At 53.7% G+C, this 17,745-nt stretch overlaps 1 protein-coding gene across 1 annotated transcript in view; it reads right to left on the reverse strand.

Annotated features, from left to right (window-relative positions):
• GLIS1 (GLIS family zinc finger 1) overlaps positions 1-17,745 on the reverse strand; it is a 79,306-nt gene that overhangs the window by 11,311 nt on the left and 50,250 nt on the right. The window contains exons 4-7 of the mRNA XM_038752614.1: positions 16,984-17,145; positions 11,263-11,373; positions 7,757-7,889; positions 4,762-4,921 (exon numbers count right to left, since the gene is read on the reverse strand). Of these exons, the coding sequence (XP_038608542.1) occupies positions 4,762-4,921; positions 7,757-7,889; positions 11,263-11,373; positions 16,984-17,145 (566 nt within the window). The remainder of the gene's footprint in view (positions 1-4,761; positions 4,922-7,756; positions 7,890-11,262; positions 11,374-16,983; positions 17,146-17,745) is intronic.

Genomic DNA, 17,745 nt, shown 5'->3' on the forward strand with positions numbered 1-17,745 from the left:
GTCCGCACACACCTCGGCTCAGCCCCACCTGTCCCAGCCTCACCTTCAGCCCAGCCCCGGCTCCCTTCCTCATGGAGAACAGTGTCCTGTGATGGCAGCTGAATGGCCAGGCCCACTTCCCTGGGGGCCACCCTCGGGGCTGCCCTGGACCTGAAGGGGTCAGTCCACATGAGTGGCCAAATGCCTTGGCTGGATTAGCCCAGCAGGGTTCAGCGGCCAGGCTTCAGGGGAGTTCAGCAGTGCCGCATGCCGCAAGTGGGTCCTGAGACTGCGGTCGCAGTTCCTCATTAGTGCAGCTCGTTCCTCTGATTAACGAAAAGTTCCAAACCAAAAGTAACTAATCTGTGGCTGCCCTGTTCCAGGGAGAAGAGAACCCAAGATCTGAGAAGCAACGTGTCTCAGTGGAAAGATCATGGGCTTGGGAGTCAGAGGACATGGGTTTTAATCCCGGCTCCGCCGCTTGTCAGCTGTGTGACTTTGGGCAAGTCTCTTAACTTCTCTGAGCTTCAGTTACCTCATCTGTAAAATGGGGATTAAGACTGTGAGCCCCACGTGGGACAACCCGATCACCCTGTATCCCTCCCATAGTACATAGTACCATGGCACATAGTAAGCACCTAACAAATGCCATCATTATTATTATTATTATTATCATTATTATTATTATTATTATCGGAGCCATGAAACTCCCTCCTAATCTGTTGTGTTTCTTGTTTAGGTCGATCCCTAACCCACCGAGCTTCCCTGCCCATCCCCTCAACGGCCTCACCATCCTGCCCTGCCCATCCCCCTGACCACACCACCAAACTGCCCTGCCCAAGCCTTGGAGGCTGGTTCTAGCACCTTCAGAATGAATGCCTCAAGGTTGGCATGAAAACAACTGAGCTCAATAACTATGACACAGTGCCCTACAGCTCTACAGTGATCCACAAGACATAGGGCTTGGGTCTACCCACCAGGGGCTTCTTTTCTAAAATGACAGCTGTCACTAGACAACGCCAAGTCCTGGGTCAGAAGGGCGGGCGGGCAGGCAAGGTGAGCATCAGCCTCCCGTCCCCCTCCCGCAATGGCAGGCAACACTGCACGCCTCTGCATCTCCTGATTCTACCTGAGCGGAACAAGGAAGACAATAAGGCATGGTGTGGGCTTTTGTTCTGCTTTTGGAACAGGCCACCACTGGGAAACAGGGAATCCAGTCCTTCGTTGGCAGCTGGCAACCAAACAAAATGGCCCCGCCCCATTGAGACTGGGCAACTTGGAGCAGTGACCCCAGCAGGCCACCTCCCAGATCTCCTGGGGACCCGGGGAAGCTCTTCCAGGGTGAGCCACTGATTGTGTTTCCACTGCCATGACAGTCACAACTGGAAGCTACCCTGCGGCATTCACAACTGGCCTGTCCAGCCCCACTGGCTCTAGCCTTGAGACCATCCTTCCCAATGGATCATGGGGGAGGGAGAGGGGCCGAGGCCTGAAATCCTTCCACATTCACCCAATTACCACCCCCAGGGACAAGGAGAGACTGGAGTTGGGGTCCTGGAGTCCCATCCATTATGGGCTAAGCCAATTTATACATGCCAACACCACCCTCCACCACCCTCAAGAAAGGCCTTCTCTGGCTCCCGCAGATTCTAACCTGGGAGAGGAAGGACCATCTTGTGCATCTGCTGGTTGCTCCCAGCGTCTCTGTCGAGAGGCACTTGGTACATACTGTTCTTGCTCTTCAGGTAAGGGGCTGCCCCATCACAGTTGGGAGTTCTGGAAGGGTCTCCAGTGGGGTGCACAAGATGAGGCACTTTAGGGTCCCTCCAACCATCTTCTCCAACATGGGCAAATCCAGCCCAGGCCAAGGGTGTGCAGGGAGAGGGAGTACAGGTGGAAATTCAGCAGTCACCTTTCCCAGGGACTGCAGCCTCCCCATTGCCCTCCTCCGGCCAAGTAGAACACCTGAGAGACAGGCCCTGAGGTCGGAAAGGTGCCCGGAGGCCCTTCTGGAGCCACAGCCGAGGGGCATGTAAGCATCGCCCTGTTATCAGATGGCTGACACTCACAGAAGGGAAGTTCCACCTGAGCCCCTCAGAGCTGGGCCCCAAGAGACCATCATGCCCGAGTCCCCTTTCCCAGACAGGGGCCACTATAAATCAGCATTCGGGAGCCTCATGGATGGCAACAGCAGATTGCCTGGCCAACGCTCCAGGAGAACCCATGTTACCCCAACGCCGCACGACCTGAACATATGCCAAACCCCGGGACCCTCTTTTCGTAGGGTAAAAAATATTCCTAAATCACAAACTTCTGTTCCCAATAAAGTATGGAGAGAAAGTACTGTAAACTCACATGATCTGGTGAAAAGAGAATTTGGGACAAGTCTATGTGCAAGAAAAATACTCTACGAATCACATAAAGCCAGGGTAAATACACTTGTCAGGAAGTCAGATCCTGTTAGGACTTTCCAAGTGAATTAGATACTGGTGTCAGATGGTTTAACAGGTCTCCACAAACCACTCGGGAAAAGAAGAGGTCATGCTAAGTATTGACTTTGGCAGGAAGGGTGGAATGTGGGTCTCCTCTTCATGTCCTAAAAAAACACATTTCCATAAAATTCTGGATCTCCTATGTGCCCGAGTGGACGCCCTGAACACTGGCAGGGGCAGTGAGAAGTGGGAGGCGGGGTTTTAGCATCCCTGAATTTCATGGCTTGAGGTGGGGCATTTGGGGAGAGGTCAAGTGAGGCCTTCTCGGGGGTGGGGCCAGTCATCACTGTCACTCAGTGCTAATATTCTCTGCCCACCTTGGATTTAGCCTTGGTCCTGGAGATGGGAGGGGGGAAGCAGCTCACTAAAGAAGCTTGGAGAAGGGGTTTAATCCAAACAAACCCAATATGGGCCCAGACTTATACTATGTGTGTGTGTGTATGTGTATATGTGTGTGTATACATGTATGTATGTATGTGTATAGTATGTGTATATACAATTGTCCTTTTGTAAAGAAGACACCACTAACAATGAAGTTCACCTATGATCACATGTGTAGCTGAGAAGGCCAATATGGGACTTATAGTCCCACCCATAGTGTGCATACACCAAAAGCTGTGCCTTATTGTGTTATCATGTTCCATGTTTGCAGCAACTGGTGCCATTTTTCTTTTCCCTCGTTTCTGGTACTTATGAACCTTTGGCTCCAAAAGAGTCGCCTCAGTCTCAATAACAATACATCAATCAATCAGTCAGTACATCAATCACCAGGCCATAGCCCCCACAAGTCAGTGAAATGCAGCACTGTCTGAGGCTTTATCTAAACTCGTCCTTAAAGCATTGCCTCAGCCCTCCTGGCTTTCTGTTCCCCAAATTCAGCACCCCATTCAGCGGTAGTTTGGGTCTCCTGCAATTGGTCCTTCTCCTCAGATGTCCCTCCCAGCACTGCCATATTAATGTGAATGTAGCCTCAATGCTTGGAGACTGACGCTGTTTCAGAAATGGATCATCTGTGATCTTATCTATTTGCCTTGGAACCCGGCCTGTACTCGGCACCGAGGAGCTGCTCGAGGAGCCGGACGTGGCACTTGTGAGGAATCTCGGCCCCTCAGGCGGAGGGAAAGTTGGATGGCATTCCAGCTTCTGTCCATATCGACTTTCATTTAAGCACTTATTCGTCACATATTTTTCCCCTTCACTTCTTCTAGCTGTAAGTTACCGCAGTGCCCATCTCCCCTGCTCGACTGTATGCTACTTGAGGGCAGCGATGAGGTCTTCGGGCCCCAGGTACCCTGTCTAAGAGGCTGCTAGCTCTTTTCTGTAAGCTCCATCTGCTACCTCAAGATGGGACCCCCATCACCTCACCAGGGTTGGGCCTAGGGGCAGCTCCCCAGTGACTCTGTCCTCACCAGGTTCTGGGCGCCAGGCAGGCCTAGGAGGTGTCGGCCAGATCATCGACAGCTACTGACCTCAGCAGCAAAGAGAGAGGAGAAGGGTTTGGGGGATGGTAGGAGGGGAAAATTTTCCCCAGCTGGAGAGTGGCCCAGAGCTGCCAGGCCTAGAGTGCCCAACCTGGGAAGGGCTAAACAGGTCTCATGACCATTCCGGGCCGGAGAGTTCTGTCCACACCCCGGGGTGCCAGCTCAGTGGCTCTTGTGTCCAACAGGAGGCTCAAGGCCCCAGTTACGTTGGGGAGGGGAAACGTGACGACGGGAACGTGTGCAAACAGGAGGAGGCCAAGCTCCTGGTTGGGCCAAATGGAGTTGAGAATGCCCAGCTGCAGGTCACCATGGGCAACCATCACACTGTGGTCCTGGACCTGTCAAACACCCACTGTGGGGAAGAAGATAGTGGCAAAGGAGCAGCAAGATTCTAGACCTGGATGGTCTCCCCATCTCTCAGGGCCAGGATGTTCTCCCCACTGCTCAGAACCAGGACAGACTCAACCATCACCCAGGGCTGGGATGTTCTCCCTGTCAACCAAGACCAAGACAGTCTCCCTGGTGCCCAGCGCCAGGATGGTCACCCCATCACCCAGGGCTGGAATGTTCTCCCTGTCACCCAGGATTAGCCTCCCACCAATTTCTCATCACTTCTCCTTTCTCAGTAGCAACACAGAAGAAGAATGTGGAGGAAGAGCTATGAGATAAGACTGGAAGTCCTATGTGTGACAGGGACTGTGTCCAACCTGATTATTTCATAATTACCCCGAGTGCTTAGTGCAGTCCCTGGCACAGAGTAATTGCTTAACAGGTACCATAAAAAAGGAGCGTTGGGAGAGTTCACATACCCTTCGCTGGTGTTCTCTGCCACTGGCATAGCAGCCAGGAGGTGCTGGGAGCCCATCAAGGTGGGGTCCAGGGGGTGATGTCTTGAGGAGATGTCATGAGAGTTTGGCAGGACCCCAGGGGATGGTCCATGGAGAGCCGGGCCAGAAGTGGGATACAGGTCTGGGAGAGGTAAACAAAGTCAATTCTGCAAACACCTGTGAGCAGCCCCCAGGCCAATGTGAACTCTCCACTGCAGTCCACCCTGAGCAACTGCCCAAGGGTGTAAATCCAAAACCTCTTTCTCTTAACTGGACTCTCCAGTGCCTGGACTGCCTTCAAACTAGACAACCACAATTCCTTTCTCTTAACTGACTCCTCAGGAGCCTGAGCTGGCTTCATACTAGACAACCACAGGCCCTTTCCCTTAACTGACAACTCCAGCACCTGGGCTGGCTTCACACTACACAATCACCACCCCTTTCTCTTATCCAACCACTCCAGCACCCAGCCAGTCTTCAAACTGGGCAATCACAACCTACTTCAAGTAGACTGAAGATGGGGTCTGGGGGTGGTTGTCACCTGCATATCCACCCTTGGATCTTGGATCTGGTACTCGAGGGTTGGGGAGACTAGAGACCTTTAGTTGATTTGTGTGGAGTGGAGCCACAGTGTACGTGGTCTTTTGGGAAGCTTGACTTCAACAGAGGAAAGTTCTTTCCTCTGTTTCTTCAGTTCTAGCTGCCTGGATCGAATGAATGATTAATTGATTGGCCAGACTAAGATATGTCAGGCTCCACAGTGGATTTGGGGAATACAAAGACCGATGTACACTTCTTCCTTTGCCTTCCCCAGTTGTCACGCCACTCTACCACTTGTGAGATTTCCTCTTTCTCATCTTCCTCGACAAGAGTGATATTTATTGGGTGCCTCCAGAGAGCAAAGCGTTAAACTAAGCACCTGGGAGCGTACCAAAGAAGTAAGACACATGACTCTTAACTTCAATACTTGTGTAGATTTGAATATCATTATTTACTTGGAAATGTCTTTGTGGAGTCAATAATTTATTCTGCTTTGTCATTCTTTTATATTATCCCCATTTTCAGCTAAATCTTCTCCCTGCTTTCACCATTGGGACTGCTAGCATGGTCCAGACACTCATCCTATTCCATCTTAACTACTACATCTGCCTCTTCACTGGTCTCCCCATCTCCTGTCTCTCCCCTCTCCAGACCACACTTCTGGATCATTATTCTAAAGAATTATTCTATACACATCTCCTCGCTCTTCAAAAGCCAGTCATCTCTGCATCAAGATGAAACTCCTGCTCACTGGCTCTAAGGCCTTCAATCAGCTCTCTCCCCTCTACTTATCCTCGCTTTTCTCCCACTTGCCCACTTCATTCCTCTCATGCCAACCTACTCACTGTGCTCACTTCCACCTCTCTCACTGTCGACCTCTTGCTCACATGCTCCCTCCTCCAGGAACCCCTTCCCCTGCATATCTGGCAGACCACTGCTCTCTCCAACCTCAAAGCCCTTCTAAAATAACATCTCCACCATGAGGCCTCCCTTGATTATCTCATCTTCCCACCCTATTTTCCCCCTACTCCACTGTCACCTGTGCCCTTGAGTCCACACCTCCTAAGCATTTATCTTCCCCATCGCCTAGCCCTACAGCACTTTCACATTTAACTTCTAGATCTATTTCTTCCACTTACCTGTAGTTCATTTTAGTGTCTGTTTTCCCACCTAGCCATAAGGTCCATGAGGCCGGGGATTTTGTCTACAAACATTATAGTGCTGTCTGAAGTGCTCACTACAGTGCTCTGTACACAGTAGACTGGAAACTCCTTCAGGGCAGGGATCGTGTTCCCTGTCTCTTTCATACTCTCTCTTGAGTACTCAAAAAAGAGCTCTGCAACCCAGTAAACACTGTGTAAATACTATTATTTGATAGTTGACCGGGATTTGCTCCATTTTAGGATGGCAGGGTCCTGGGGCAGGGACAGAGACAGGGAGAAACATGGAAAGACAAGCAGTGTGGCCTAGTGGATAGAGCATGGTCCTGGAAGTCAGGAGGACCTAAGTTCTTCTGCTCCCCCACTTATCTGCTGGGTGATCTTGGACAAGTCATTTCATTTCTCTGTGCCTCAGTTACCTCATCTGTAAAATGAGAATTTAGACTGTGAGTCCCATGTGGGACATGGACTTTGTCCAATCTGATAAACGTGTATCTATCCCAGCATTTAATAAGTAGCCTGGCACATAGAAAGTGCTTAACAAATACCACCAGAGAAAAAAGGCATGAGAAGAGGAAGAGATTTGTGAAAGGGGAAATGGAGAAGTGAAGGGAGGGAGGAGAAGCAGCACTGCCTAGTGGATAGGGCACAGCACTGGGAGTCAGAAGGACCTGGGTCCTAATCCTAGCTCCATCACTTGTCTGCTGTGTGATCCTGGGCAAGTCATTTAACTTCTCTGTGCCTCAGTTACCTCATCTGTAAAATGGGGATTAAGACTGTGAGCCCCATGCGGGACAGGGACTCTACTCAGACTGACAACCTTGTATCTACCCCATTGCTTAGTGCAGTGCATGGCACATAGTAAGTGTGGAACAAATACTATTAAAAAAAAAAAGAGTGGGGAGCCCTCCAGGCTGCTGCTGGCTCTCCATCCTCGCCCCCAGACCTCCCCCTCTGCCATTCCCCACAAACTTGGGGGAAATGGCAGAGTGTGTCAGCAGCCTCCTGGGAGAGTCACCACAGAGTCCCTAGCCTAGCCCTGTTCTCCTGGGCACAGAATGTCAACTCATACCTCTTAACATGTTGTCGACTGGTTTATAAAGTCGTGACATCCATCCAAACGCTAAAGGCTTTAACCTCTGGCTCTCACAGCTGCTCCCCAGCTGATAGGCCCAACGGCAGCACGGTGCCCTGAAAAAACGTGGTGGTGGCCCAGTTCCTGGTACACTCTGGGGTTACTGGACCCCAGAGACCAGAGAGCCATGGGGTCAGCTTACCAGTCAGCAGCTCGTGGCCTGTGGTCTGGACGCCTGGCCCATCCAGGCTGGGCACCGGTCCCGGTGGGAGGAGCTGCCGCAGTCCCAGGCCCCGGGTCAGCACGTCAGGCTCCACGTCAGCTTGCAACTGCAGCTGGAAGGTGAGCAAACTGAAGGGTCAGATCAAGATGAACCACGGTGGGCTCCCAGGCCTCTTGCTCTCTGCCTCTGGTGCCAGACCATGACCCGGCTCCAGCTCCCTACACCGGGGTCATTAGAGAGCCTGCCAAGGCCAAGGCTGAGCCCCCCCCCGGGGCAGAATGAGAAGGGTTGACATGGGCATTGGCCAGGACAATTCAGTCCATGAGTCCCTCTTCTTCCATAAGAGTAGGTTGGGGGCTTGGCTTTCTGGGGGAAGAGAAGCAACATGGCCTAGTGGATAGATCACGGGCCTGGGAATCAAAAGGACCCGGGTTCTAATCCCGGCTCTGCCACTTGTCTGCTGTATAACCTTAGGCAAGTTCTGCTGTATAACCTTAGGCAAGTCACTTCGCTTCTCTGTGCCTGTTATCTCATCTGTAAAATGGGAGTTAAAAGGGTGAGCCCCATGTGGAACAGAGACTGTGTCTAACTCAATTTGCTTGTATCCACCCCAACACTGAGTTCAGTGTCTGACCCACAGTAAGCGCTTAACAAACACCATTATTATTATTATTATTATTATTAATATGGACTCCGGCCCTCTCCTGCAGGCCCAGCCGAGCTGGTGGCAGTGGCAATTGGTCAAGCAGCTGGCAGGAGTTTCAAGGAGGGGCGATATTCAGCCAGGGACCATGGCCAGCCCCGGGGTCCTGAGGTTCCTGGACTGGCTAAGAACGCCCGCCCCAGTCCGCCTCCGCCTGCCTGGACCCTGGGCCTGGGTCCCAGGACGCCCGCGTGAGTCACGGGATGAGGCATCGCTGGAACGGCAGCTGTTTTCCATGTAAATTAACGTTCTGGCAGAAGGAGCTGAGGCATGTTTTCACAAACCATAATGTCGATCATATTAAAACCAGCAGGAGAGGAGAATTAAGAAAGAAAAGCATTTCTAATTCTCTTTTTAAACACGATGTTGTTGCCAAGCGATTGTCATGATACAATGCTCAGCTTTCACAGAAACATCCATCAGATTCTATGGCCATTAATAAAGAGTTATTGTTTGGAAGTTTACGGTTTTCTAGCCCTATCCCCTGGGCTCAGCAGCCCGACAGGCAGGGCCCAGGGACACCAGTCCATTAGGAAGTCAGATGCCCAACCACCTCCCAGGACCCGACGGGGCAGGACAGGACAGATAAAAATCTGCATTTGCTGTGGCCAAAAGACCCAAATGACCAGATTACACTTCCCAGCCCATGCTAGGGGAGACTGACCTAGAATAAATATAAGGAGAGGGGAGCAACAGAGTGTAAGGGTATGCCATAAGGTATGCCTTCTGAGGTCCACTGGCCGATTCCCCGGTCTGTGCTCTCCCCTTCTCCTTCCCACCAGCCTGGCCCTGCAGGCGTAGACTCCAATCCTCCCCTCCCTGCTGTTCCCTGTTCCTCCTCCTCCTCCTTGTTCTCATCACTGTATCCCCCATCCCACCTCCCAGTGTATTTGAAGAGAAGCAGTGTAGCTCAGTGGAAAGAGCACGGGCTTGGGAGTCAGAGACTATGGGTTCAAATCCCAGATAAGCCACTTGTCAGCTGTGTGACCTTGCGCAAGCCACTTAACTTCTCTGTGCCTCAGTTACCTCATCTGTAAAATGGGGATGAAGACTGTGAGCCCCACGTGGGACAACCTGATCACCTTGTATTCCCCCCAGTGCTTACAACAGTGCCTCACACATAGTAAGTGCTTAACAAATACCATCATTATTATTATTATTGAAGTCCTCCCAACTCTCTCTGTTTCCCTCCTACACCCTGCACTCTAGGGCTGCCCACCCAGTATTCCTCCTTTCTCCAGCCTGACTTCCTCCTGCTCCTGTTCTTATTCCTTCTCCTGCTCCACTTCCTCCTCCTCATTCTCCTTCAGTTCCTGCTCCTATGGCTCCTCCACTCCAGTGTGTGCCTGGTTGGTTTCTGTTTTCATTGTGAAGCAGCGTGGTTCAGTGGAAAGAGAACGGGCTTGAGAGTCAGAGGTCATGGGTTCTAATCCCGGCTCCACCACATGTCTGCTGTGTGATATTGGGCAAGTCAATTAACTTCTTTGAGCCTCAGTTACCTCATCTGTAAAATGGGGATTAAGACTATGAGCCCCACATGGGACAACCTGATCACCTTGTATCCCCCACAGCGCTTAGAACAGTGCTTTGCACACAGTAAGTGCTTAACAAATGCCATCATTATTATTATTATTATTCCCTGGCCGGAGGTTGAGGACTGGTGGCTCAGCTCCAAGGGTCTCCAGCCTCACCCTGGCCCGGGGCTTGGGAAACTGCAGGTTCCTGTCCACGACTGAGGTTTGTTGAGATACCCCGGGAGCTGCCTGGAGCTGAACCTCTGGACTGTCCACTTCTCTCTCCTCTCCCCTGCTCCCTCCAGCCCACATTGACCATGATCACCCAATGCTTATGGGCAACGCACCCTGCTACTGCTGCTGCTGCTGCTACTACTCCCCCTGTTGCTCCCACCACTACTCCTGCTGCTCTTGCTGCTGCTGCTACTACCAGCCCTCTGGGCCCCTCCAGTTCCAAGAGCCCAGTAGGCTGAACCCAGGTTTTGAACAGGCACATCAGGCTCTGGACTTCAGGAAGGTGAAGCAGACTAGCATAGAAGGTGCCATGCTGAGATCTGGGAGACCCAATTTATGGTCCCAGCTCTGCCCCTCACCTGCTGAGTGATCTCACAAAGTCGCTGAACCTCTCTGGGCCTCAGTCTCCTCAACTGTACAATGGAAATGCCTGTCCTCCCTTCCTCCCTTCCTTCTTTCCTCCCTCTTGGATCATGAGCTTCTTGATGGACATGGACAGGGACTGTCTATATGGGAAGGGAGAGGGAAACCCAGGGGTTGTCAGCGTGGATGGGGAGACCCTGAGATTGCTCTGTGGGCTGGTGGGGGGGGGGGGGGGTTTCTAACCAAAAAGGGAGTGAAACTGGGTTCAGGGGATGAGGCCAGAGCAGAGTAACCTGTGATTTCACCTGCCCGCACTCGTGCCAACTGCCAGAGGCCCAGGTGTCTGTCTACCCAACCTCCAATTGGAGAGCTGGCCATAAAGGGGAATCAGCGGCCCCATCCATCCTGGAGAGCCCTGGCCAGAAAGGGGAAATCAGGGGCCTTGTCCAGACCAAGAAGACTTGGCCATAAAGGGGGATCAGTGGCCGTGACCATCCTGGAAAACCCTGGCCAGACAGGAGGATCAGTGGTCTCATCCAGTCCGGGAAGCCCTGACCAGGAAGGGGTTTAGTGGCCCCATCTAGCCTGGCATCTTTATCCAGAAAGGGGCAAGGGGGGTCAATGGCTCCAATTGAGCCAGGGGAGGAGCCTCCATTGGCCCAACAGTTTACCTTCTTGTGCACCTGTGGCTCCTTGGCCGAATGCGCCTTGACATGCTTGCGAAGGGAGCTTGGGTCCGTGTAGCGTTTCGAGCACCCGGGGATCTGGCAGGCATATGGTTTCTGTATGGAGGGCAAGGGTGGGGGGGAAATGGTTAAAGGCCTCCCCTGGCTCTGCACCCACCACCCTGACACTGGGCACTGGGAACCAGGCACCCAAATGCTTCGGTGCCCACAGCGGCATTGGCGGTGCCCAAGGCTGCCTCCCCAGCATTCCCTGGTCCAGTGGGCCCTGGAGCACCATGGTGCTTAGGCTGGAGCCTGTGTGCTGAGCTCAGTCCCAGGTGGGCACAGTGGGCACTTCTGTGCTCTGCGATGCATCTAGAATAGGCACAATGGGCATATCTGTGCTCTGAGTTCCGTCTTGGGCAGGAACAATGGGCACATCTACGCTCTGAACTCTGTCCTGGGCAGGCGCATCAGGCACATCTGCTTTTAGCCCTGTCAGGTCCGGGTCCAGGGGAAAGCTCTGTATTCCATCTTCATTGATGGGCCTGGGTGAGACAGACCCCCTGGGGCCTGAAGGTCCAGAAACAGATTCTGCAAACTCACCTGTCACCTGACACCTCCAGCAGGGACTGCCCCGGGAACAAATGATTCATACCAGAAATTGAGAGGCTGGAGTCCAGGGCCCCTGACTAACCCCACCTCCCTGCCCCCTCTCAGCCCCCCCAACAAAGCCCAAACTGGCCTGGGGGCCTACACTCAGCTCAGACGGTACTTGAAACACCCACTGTGTCTCTGTCAGGCTGGCAGGGTCCAAGGGCATCCAGGAGCCTGGAATGGGTACGCCCACACTTCCCACATGTCTCCCTTCCCAGTGGCCCACCTTCCCCTTGGAGCCAGGGAAGAGGCTGCTTTCTGTCTCCCCAACCCCAGGGCCTGGGGAGCTACCTTGGTGGCAGAATTTCTCATGTTGGACCAGATATATCTATGTCAGGCTGGGCCCAACCTGAGAAATACACACACACACACACACACACACACACACACACACACACACACACACACAGAGAGAAAATCAGCACCTCCACAAAGATTCAGAGGGTTATCCATGGACAAGACCGAACAGGATCACATGTGCACAACCTCGGGGACACACAGTGACAAACCCAACCTCCGCAAGGATTCGGAGAGGTAGGCATGAATATACGCATGCTGTCATGCCCACACATCAGGAAGCGCAGTACCTCCCTGGGGACGGGGTGGAACCCTGGGCACAGGGAATGCAGAGAAGGGAACATCCACTCACGGGCAAAGCTCGAACGTTCCCCTCCATTGTGCCCCATTTATATTTTTTCCCACTTTACACTAAGAAAGCAATAACCATAGCTTCATTCACACAATACACAGCCACGCAAACAAACCTTAGATTTGAACACTGTAACAAATCACATGCACACTCACATGCATACATGCACAAATGCACACACACACATGCAAGCATATGTGCACTTGATATTATCCCCAACTCATCTTTATCATTTAACCTGCATATTCAATCTGTCACCAAATCCTGTCAGTTCTACCTTCATAGCATCTCTAGAATCTACCCTTTCCTCTCCATCCAAACTGCTATAACACTGATCCAAGCACTTATTATATCCCTCCATAACTACCGCTTCAGCCTCCTCGTTGACTTGCCTGCCTCCTGTCTCTTCCCTCTCCAAGTCCATACTTAACTCTGCTGCCCAGATCATTTCTCTAAGACCATCTAGTCTAAATCTCTCCACTGCTCAAAAACCTCCAATGATTGCCCATCCACTTCTGCATCAAACAATTAGCTTGCTCCCTCCTCCCTACTTCACGGATTTCTTACTACACCCAAGCCCACGCACTTCGCTCCTCCAACGCCAATCTACTCTCTATACCTCAATCTTGTCTATCTCACTGTCGACCCCTTGCCCACATCCTCCCTCTGGACTGGAACTCCCATCCCCTTCATATAAGACAGTCCACTACCATGTCCACCTTTAAATCCCTCCTAAAATCACACCTCCTCAAAGAGGTCTTCCCCGATTAAATGCTTATTTATCCTTCCTGCCCTCCCCTCTGGGTCACCTACGCCCTTGGCCATATACCCCTTAAGCACTTGGACCCCCACCACAGCCCTACAGCACTTACATCCATAACCTCATACTCTATTATTTCCCCTATTCCTTATCTATTTTAATGTCGGTCTCCCTTTATAGACTTGAGCTCCCTGTGGGCTGGGATCATGTCTACCAATTGTATTACGCTGTACTCACCCCAGGGTTGGTACAGTGCTCAGCACACAGTAAGCACTCGGTAAATACCAGGCACATGTGCACCCTCAGCTACTCGTACACCAACATTACTAAGGGCAGCTGCCCAAGGGACCAGCTTTCTCCCCCCGTGATGACCAAGCTGCTTCTCCCTCCTGGTGGATCTCAGACTCACACACGGACACCCCCGCAGACAAGCTCACACATAGGCACAAATAGACACCGGCCCCCACCATGCATGCACGCACACACACACTCACACTGCCTCTAGTGGGCCAGGTCCCCGTAATCTCTAAGCCCCCACCCAACACCCCAAGTTCTGCCCAGGAACTTGGCAGGAAGTCACACGTGCCCATCTGGAGAATCCCGCTGTCTGCCCAGTCTCTGGTACAACATCTCGCCTTCCTGGGCCAGCCGGCTGGCCCAGAATTTGGGTTTTCCTGAGGGTGCCAGCCTGTGAGGCCAGGGCTGGGGGTTCTGGGAGGCCTCTGGGTACCCCAACAGTTCCCTTTAGCCTCCTTCCCCTGTATCCCCTCCTCTCCCCTTACTTATTTCTCCTTCCCTCCCTCCAGCTCCCTCTCCTTCACCCCTTCACCATGATCCCTCATCCTCCTTTACCTGTCACTCCCTTTCATCATTGACACTGTCCCCCTCCTTCAGACCCTTTCCCCTAAGGAACTCCAGGACAGTTCAAGAGCTTCTTCTCTATGTGGGTGCAACACCCCTCCCCACATGGCCCCACCTGCAACAGCATAGAGTGGCGGGCAAGGGTGGCTGAGGAATTAGAGAGTGGGCAGGAAGCCAGTGAGGGAGAGGAGAAGGAGACTAGCTAGGGCAGCTAGAAAGGCCACGGACTGACCCCATGGCCCAGGCCCGGCCTCGAGGGATGAGCTCTCTGGCCAGACCAAGAGGGCCAGCCCACTTCCAGCCTCCAAGCGCAGTTGTCCATGGGTGGGCCGCTTAGGTGGTGGTGCTCAGGATCCCACAGGGAGCGAGTGGGTGTGTGGGCAGGGGGTCAGAGCCCAGGCAGACTTTCCGTCTGACTGCCTTTCTCACCTGCCTGCCCCTGACCCCTATATGGCCCCCAACCCCGATCTTGCCCCTTACCCCGATCCAGGACCTGACCCCAGTCCAACCCCTGACCCCTGTCCAGCCCCTGACCCTGGTCAGGCCACTAACCCCTAACTCCCCACCCTGGGAGTGAGCTGGGGTGCCTTCCGGTGTAGGTCCAGTATTTTCAGCTCTCATGTGCTCCACCCTAAACCTGACCATCCCCCACGAGCATGGCCCCCTGGGGGGCACAGGGTACTGTTCACATCTGGAGGGCCAGAGGGAGGTCCCGACCAAGGCTCCTCACATACAAACTCGTTGACATGGGAGCCCACATGGGGATGGGGGGGAGTGTGGGGGAGCACAGCTCCACCACCCCAAGCAGCCTCCCACATTGTCACTTGCTTTGTTCCCCAAGAAAGCTATGGTGTCCGCAGCTCTGCTCAAAGCCCTACCCCATCAAGAGCTCGCCTTCTCACCTGCCTTGTCTCAGTCAACCCACCCGTCTCATTTTGCCTGTCTCATCCATCTCACTCACCTCTCTTGCCTCATCTCAGTCATCCCATCCCTCTAGGATGTAAGCTTGCTGAGGGCAGGGAGCATGTCTACCAACTCTGTTGCATTGTACCCTCCCAAGTGCTTAGTACAGTGCTCTGTATATAGTAAGCACTCAATATATACCACTGATCATTTGTTTGATTGATCCAGCTCACTTTGCCCACCTCATCTCGCTCATCTCATTCATCTCATCTTGCCCCTTTCACCTGCCCTATCTCAGTCACTCCATCCATCTAGCCTGACTCGTCTTGTCTTAGTCGTCCCGCCTCGCCCAACTCACATGCCCCATCTCATTTGCCTCGATCGCCTTGTGCACATCTGCTCGATTAGGACCGGGGCTCAACTCTGTTCTCAGTGTGTGGTCTGAAGAACTCTGGGGCTGGGAGACCTCATGAGCCAGGCCACTGGCAGCCCCACCCACCCAGGGAAGAGCAAGGGGATCTGCCCGGCCCTCTCCCAACCCCTGCCCCCCACCAGAAACACCCCTGAGTCACACGCTCCTCCAAATCCACCCTGCCGATTGGCCGCCCCGGCCCAGGCTGGTTCCTCGGGAGCCGCCCGGCGGCGGAGAGTTGTGGAAATGGGACTTGGGAGCTTGGAGAGTTAGGAAACAAAAGGGTACTCTACCTGTCTGCTGGATATGGCATTGCCCAGTTTAAAGACACAGGAGAAAAAGGAGGAAAGAAAAGACAATAAATAGGCAAGTTAAGGTGTTTTTCTGCAATAGGGAAGCCAATACATATGCGCGCGCATGCACACAAAAACACACACACATGCAAGCAGACCGGGTGGGTGATGGGTCCTCTCTTGGATTGTCCCTGCTCCTGAGCCGGATGCAGGCTGACTGGCTACACCTTCTGAATGTGGGAGCTCGGGCCTCATGAGAGCTAGAGCCAGGACCAGAGGCAGAGCCAGATCCAGGGCTGGAGCCGGAACCAGGAACCAGGAACCAGAACCAGTACTGGAGCAAGGGCCAGAGCCAGACTCGGGAGCAGGCTCGAAGCTGAGAGCCAACAGCTGCTAGTCTGCACCACAGTCCAGGCTCCGTCAATTAATGCAGTCACCGACTGCCCCTCACTAGTGCTGGTTTGGCTCCCAGACTGCCTCATCACTGAGCCTGCCACCAATGGAGTCACATGTTCCATCTGCCCCACCAAGGGTTTGGGGTTGGGCCAGCCCAGGGGCTCGGGGAGGGTGTAAAGCTGGGCAGAGGAGAGTGGGCCTGGTGGTGAGTGAGGAGTGGCACTCCAGCCCCAGAACGTCCAGGCGCTGTGCTTAAGGGTTGCCAGCATGCAACAAATGGTCCGAGGAAATGATTTTGCAGTTTTGATGATGGGTGCAGGCTAAGTGCAGACTGGGAGCAGGCTGGGAAGCACTCAGAGCTCCTCCGCGGGGGTTCCTCAGCCACTGATAGGAGGATGCTGCGGAGGCCTTAAGAGCAGGGGAAGCCCGGGGTTTCAAGCCTAACTAATGCAAGGAGGGGCTTGGTTCACACCAGGGAAGCATTTTCAACTCCAGCTGTGGCCTCTAACCACTGCCTTCAGTGGACTGGACCACTAGAGCCTCTCCAATCCCATGGGGCACACCTGGGGTGCCTAACTGCCCTAGGAGCCCACCCATGTGCCATCTGGATTCAGAGAGGAAGGACCCAATCCCAGGTGACTCTGAGGCAGCTGGGAGGAGCCCACCTGCTCCATCTCCCTGCCTTTGGGCCGCACAGAATCCAGGCCCGCCCTGCTCCCTCCTGCTTTGAGTACCCCGAGACATGACATCCCTTGCCTCCTCCACCCTCGTCCCCACCCACCGCTGCTGGGCTGACCGTGTCCAGGTGTGTCCGCTGGTGCTTGGCCCGGTCACTGGAGTTACTGAAGGCCTTGTGGCAGGCGGGGTGCTGGCACAGGTACGGCTTCTCCCCGGTGTGGCTGCGCAGGTGAATCTTCAGGTTCTCCAGCCGGGAGAACGCCTTATTGCACCCTTCAAACTGCCAGAGCCGGGGGCAGGGAGAGAGAGAAGCAGAGTGACCCAATTCATTCCTGCTCCATTCTAGAAAGGATTTTAATTCTGCTGGTGGCCTGGGGCCACCTAGACTCCCAGACCTCCGGGGAGGCTGTGGCTGGGAATTAAGGTGTCTGGCCTGGTAGCCTGGGAGCCAATCTTCTCTCCACTGCTCTTAAATCCCAGGAGTCCCTGGGACACTGGTCTGAACACAGCATGGCCTGGGAGCCCCAGGGACCTCTGCCTCTACTCCTCTTCTCTCTCCTCCTCCCTCCCCTCCCTCAAAATGCTCCCAACCCCCCCCCCCCCCCCGCCCCTGCCAGCCTCTCAACACCCAACAGATCTTGAAGGCCCCTGGGAGGAGACCAGCCCAGCCCAACCCAGCCCAGCCAGACTCCTCCCCACCCCATCCTGGCCCCTTCCCAGCCTCCTCAACTCTCATGAAAGCAGCTGCCTGGGGACCAGATGCCCCAACACTTAGATGGCACCACTTGGCATGACTGGGATCCGGAAAACACTCTGCCTTGGTCTCTCCCGTTGGCCAACCTGCCTTCTCAGGCACAGTGGCAGGGTTTCTGCCTCTTCC

This window comes from Tachyglossus aculeatus, chromosome 10, assembly GCF_015852505.1.
Source record: "Tachyglossus aculeatus isolate mTacAcu1 chromosome 10, mTacAcu1.pri, whole genome shotgun sequence".
In the NCBI taxonomy this organism is placed as follows: Eukaryota; Metazoa; Chordata; class Mammalia; order Monotremata; family Tachyglossidae; genus Tachyglossus; species Tachyglossus aculeatus.